The sequence below is a fragment of the Elephantulus edwardii genome, unplaced genomic scaffold (assembly GCF_000299155.1).
Source record: "Elephantulus edwardii isolate Elephantulus edwardi_28Jun2011 unplaced genomic scaffold, EleEdw1.0 scaffold00297, whole genome shotgun sequence".
Taxonomy (NCBI): domain Eukaryota; kingdom Metazoa; phylum Chordata; class Mammalia; order Macroscelidea; family Macroscelididae; genus Elephantulus; species Elephantulus edwardii.
In genome coordinates, this window is record NW_006400047.1 from 305,570 (window position 1) to 310,700 (window position 5,131).

The 5,131-nt window shown below is 36.5% G+C and overlaps 1 protein-coding gene across 1 annotated transcript in view; it reads left to right on the top strand.

Annotated features, from left to right (window-relative positions):
* Positions 1-1,035, top strand: part of INIP (INTS3 and NABP interacting protein) — a 14,657-nt gene extending 13,622 nt beyond the window's left edge. Inside the window, exon 4 of the mRNA XM_006900853.1 lies at positions 940-1,035. Coding sequence (XP_006900915.1) covers positions 940-1,035 — 96 coding nt within the window. The remainder of the gene's footprint in view (positions 1-939) is intronic.
* Positions 1,036-5,131: the final 4,096 nt, after the last annotated feature.

A 5,131-nucleotide genomic window follows, 5' to 3' on the forward strand; every position in this document is an offset into this window, starting at 1 on the left:
AATGAATGGAAATCCAAAGTCTCTGTAAATTTTTACTGAAATTAATAATAAATTTAAATCTAAAAAAAAGAATATGTGTATGCATGTGTGTATATATTTGATTAAAAAACAATTTGTCATGTCAGTGCATCATGTTACAGTCTTACTGGTTTATTTTTGTCTGTTGGATTGATTTTCTTTTTATGTCAGTATGAATGTTGTTTAGGAACAGATTGAATCTTACCATAAGATTAAGGTTTTCTGTTCTGTTGGTTTAAAATATTTATTATACTCATGGTAATAATCTTAGTGATTACATTAATCTTGAATGTGTTAATTAAAGTTCCCAGAGACCTTGAACAAAACCAACTATCTTCAGTGCTTAAAAACTGTGGCTTTCTGAATTTTGGTGAACTTTGTTGTTGGGAGCTGTTCGATCAGCTCTGCCTCGTAGAGACTGCACAACCTAAATAAAGACAGTCCTCCTGTCTTTAGTGATGAAGGGAAAGCGCTGGTGGTTTCCTGTGATTTACATTCCAACATTCTCTGCAGAATGTTGGTATTTTAATCTCTAGTAATCATCTGTCCCTTCCCTTCCCCCTCTACTTTTCCTTTCCAACTCCCTTTTTTTGAGGCTCTCACTTTATTGGCCTAGAGCGGTATACTTTGGACTTTGTGGCTAGAGTACAGACACTCCAAAGAACAAAGTGAATGTCTGCAACTCATTTTATTGACTGAAGCGAATCACAGGGAGGCAGCAGGGATATATGAATACCTTGTGCAATTTGTTAATATTAACTCATTATTATCCATCTCCTATGTATCTAAATGAAACTAGCAGCATAAGAACTGATCTTTAAATAAATTTGTTCTTAGGCATTTGGAGTAAGTAATTTTAAATGTCTCAGTTGAAAAATTGTGCCTATCACTAGCCTCATTTTTTTTTCTCTTCTTTCCCAGCATGCTCATGCACATTCATCTGGATACTTCATAACTCAAGACTCTGCTTTTGGGAATCTTATTCTTCCAGTTTTACCTCGCCTCGACCCAGAATGAAGGAAATAATTTGTAGTGAAAGTGACTTTGTAATTTCAAATGCCAAAGCTACTTTCATTCAGTACTGACAAACTGTTACTTTGCAAATTTTGGTGAACTTTGTATATTGCTTTTTTAAGCAAAAGTTATTTGCAAGCAGAAGCATAAAGGAGTATATGTAACCAGGTTAACAAGAGTGTTGAAAGCTGTATCCTCTGAAGATATGACCTGTGACTGTGGCGCTTTTATAATGCAGAAATGTAATGCTTTTGATTTTTAAGTCAAACTCTGAATTAGTCACAAAAAATTATGTCCTGACATGTGGACAGGTGTATTTCTTGCCCACAGTGGACTGTCAGGAACCGTACATAGTACTTAATGTTAAAGAAATGAGGGTTTACCCAGTTGTTTTATATTACATTCATAATTGCTCTTCAGAGATTAACATCTGTGTAACTTTTGACTTTATAGTCAAGGAAAAAAATGCTGAAATGCTATTAAAACAATTTTAAGAAATGTGGTTATAAAACTTGTACATGTTTTTATTCAGTGTTGCTATTATGTGGTCTTATATTTTTAATTTAATTAAAAACATACAAGTTTGACCTCTTTTTAACTACTTGAAGTAAGGAAGAGTTAGGGTAACAAAGTTTCTCAGCATGAACCATCTCTAACAGAATCTGAGCTATTTAAATCTTATTTAAATATGCAGATTATGGACCCTAATATTGTCCTACATAATTATTGTTTGGTTAAGTGTTGCTAACTTGGTTCTGATTTACAGCAATGCTGTGTACAACAGCACGAAGCTGTTGTCACCATAATCTTGTGTGACTAAAGGCATCATTGCTGCCACTGTGTGGGCCCAACCTTGAGGCCTTTCTGTTTTTCACTGACCCTCCTTTTCTTTTTTTTACTTATTAAATTTTACTAGTTTTAATGAACATTTACAGAGATTTTGGGTTTTCATTCATTCATCGTTGCACTCTGACCCTCCTTTTCAAATACATCCTTCTCCAAGGACTAGCCCAACCTGATAACACACCCTAAGTATGTGAGATAAAGTCTCACCATCCTTGTTTCTATGGTGAATTCTGGCTATATTTCTTTCAAGATTGTTTGCTTGTTCTTTTGGTATCCAATGGTATATTCAGTATTCTTCACCAGCACCACAATTCAAAGGTGTCAATTCTTTAGTTTTCCTCATTCATTGTTCAGCTTACATGCATATGAAGGGAATGAAAATACCGTGACTTAGGTTAAGGATGCTTAGATTTCAAAGAGTCCTAATGATAATAAAAGTCTGAAACTGTGAGTTAGAGAATTACATAGTATATCTTATGTATACTTTTTATAATAAATTTATAAAATCACATTTGTAAACACCTGAAATTTGTTAGATGCCATCAAGTCATCTATGACTCAGTGACTCTGAACAACATGTCTGAACCTTGCCATATCCTATGCCATCCTCACAATCTGACAGGACAAGCCCATTGTTACAGTCTCTGTGTCAATCCATCTTAGTGAGGGTTTTCATTTCTTTTTCTGACTCTGCACCTTTCTCTGCATGATGTCTTTTTCAAGTACTGGTCCCTCCTCACAACATACCCAAAGTATGTGAGATGAAGTTTCACTGTCCTTGCCTGGAAAGAGCACCCAGGTTGTACTTTTTCTAAGATGGACTTACTTGTATTTGGCACTACATGGGATATTCAGTACTCTTCTCCAACACCAATTCAAAGACATTGCTTCTTCTGTCATCCTCTATTCATTTATAGCTTTCAGATTCATACGAACTAATTGGAAAAGACCATGGCTTGTATCTGGTACATGTTAGTATTTAAACTGACATCGTTGCTCTTTAGCACCTTGGAAAGATCCTTGACAGCAGATTTTCCCAGTACAACATGTCTTCTGATTGATTTTATTTTTTTTTTTACTGCTGTTACCAGGGATATAAAGCCTGAATCCAAATTAAATGAAGTCATTGACAACATCAGTCTATTTTGGGTAGTAGGACAGAATAGAAGCTTAAAACTTCCAGTTTGGGTCAATATGTAGTCAGCTCAACTTTCTTTTTTAAAAAAAATGTTTTCCCTGGATATTTGCATCAACCGCAAAGCAAGGGTGAAAATCCTCAATAGCAGCTGTGCCATTTGGATTTTTTTTCCCCCTCGAGAATTTGAACTTTATTTGGGCAAGTTGGTAACTGTTCCCATTATAATGCCCGTTGTAGAAGCAAGGGCATCGTTATTTCTGCTGCAGAGAAGTTCCCGGGGCCAGCCAACTATTCCTTGGGGCTCCTTAAGGTGATCTCCGTTGTCTTGAATTAATTTTACTAACTTTTCTGATCTATGGTGGGTGACATGGTTCTATATATACTCAGGTAAAGAGGATAAAAATTGGACTCTTAGGATTTTTACACTATAGAAACTTCTATTTAATACATGACTTTTGCAATTCAGGTAAAGATATTTTTATCCCCATATGGTATCTTTTTCAATTTCCTAGTCTTTTAAATAGATGTAGATTAAATCTCAATGTCAAGAAGACAAAGATTCTTAACACTAGACTGATAGGCAACATCATGATGGATAGAGAGTCTTACTTGGATCCATAATTAACACCCTTGGTACCAGAAGTAAGGTAATAAGGAGACATGTTGCACTGGGAGAATCTGCAGTTAGGGACCTCTCCAAATTACTGAGTAGTGATGTTAGTTTGAGGACTAAGTTGCACCTGAGTCAGGCTGTGGTCTTTCCAATCACTTGCTATGCATCTGAGAGAATAGGGATGGCAGAAGAAGAACTGATGCCTTTGAGCTGTAGTGTTGAAGAAGAAAGAGCACTGAATAATACATGGATGGCCAAGAGAACAAACAAATATGTCTTGGAGAGGGTGCAGCCATAGTGCTCTTGGGAGGCAAGGATGATGAGGCTTTGCCTCCTCTGCTTTGGACATGTTATTAGGAGGGGCTTCAAGTGGGACATAAAGGTGGAGGGTGGTGAAGGAAAAGAAGACTCTTGACCGGGTGGGTCGACTATGGTGACTGCCACAATGAACTCTTAGTGTGTCAGGAAGTGTGAAGATGGCACAGGGTAGGACAGGGTTCAGATTTGTGGTTCATAGGGTCACTATGAATTATACTTGACTCGAAAGCACCTAACAACAACAAACTGGAACCCTGGCTAGTCAGCTCTGTTCCTAAAGTAAAGTACACCTCCTTTATTCTGAGTCATTTAACCACAGTTCAGTTTCATTGTACTTATTAAAACTTACTTTAAAACACTGAGCTCCAGGAACAGAAAAATGTGTGAGGCAGTCCTTCCTCCTCTTAAAGAGGTTACAGTGGAGAGGAACTTATTCCAACACACAAGTCATTGTAAAGCAAGCCAGCATGCTGTGATTGGCATCAGCAAGGCGTCCTGGAACATAAAATTCGATTGAGCTCAGAAGTTTAGATACAAGTTTACTTGGTGAAGGAAGGAAGAACTGTTCAGGCAAGTTCAAGATTTCATAATAAAAAAGATAGGCACTAAAACACAAAGTAGGGCTGCTGAAGACAATGGAAAAGGCAGCAGGGGGATTACGTCAGAAGCTCTGCGTTAAAATCTTACCATTGCTTTCCTTGGGTTATGTGTGAATTTGGGTAACTTAACCTCTCTCTGCCTGTCATTCCACATACATATCAAATTTGTCTAGACAAATAGTTTCCATATTTTCAGTCCATTAGGAAGTTGAGAAGCCAAGTTAATGTTTAACAGAGGTGACCAATTTTTTTTAAAAATATAGACAGCAGAGTACATTGCTGTGTAAAAATAGTTTTGTTTCATGGATCTTGCATTTTTGTGTATGTGTTTTTTTTAGCATATAGTTGTGAGCTCTAGTGGATCAGTCCACAATGAGTTGGTTGCTGAGAGTCTGAACCACCTTGATTATGGTGAATTTTTTAGTAAATGTGAAGATGTTGAAGGAATGATGAACACGTATGCCCTGGGTTGTAATGTAAAATATTTTTTAAAATCTTTTATTGAGTAATATGACTAAAAAGCTTGAATGTCATTGCTAAATAATGGAAATGACAATATTTTCTGTAAAACTCTACTTTGCAAAG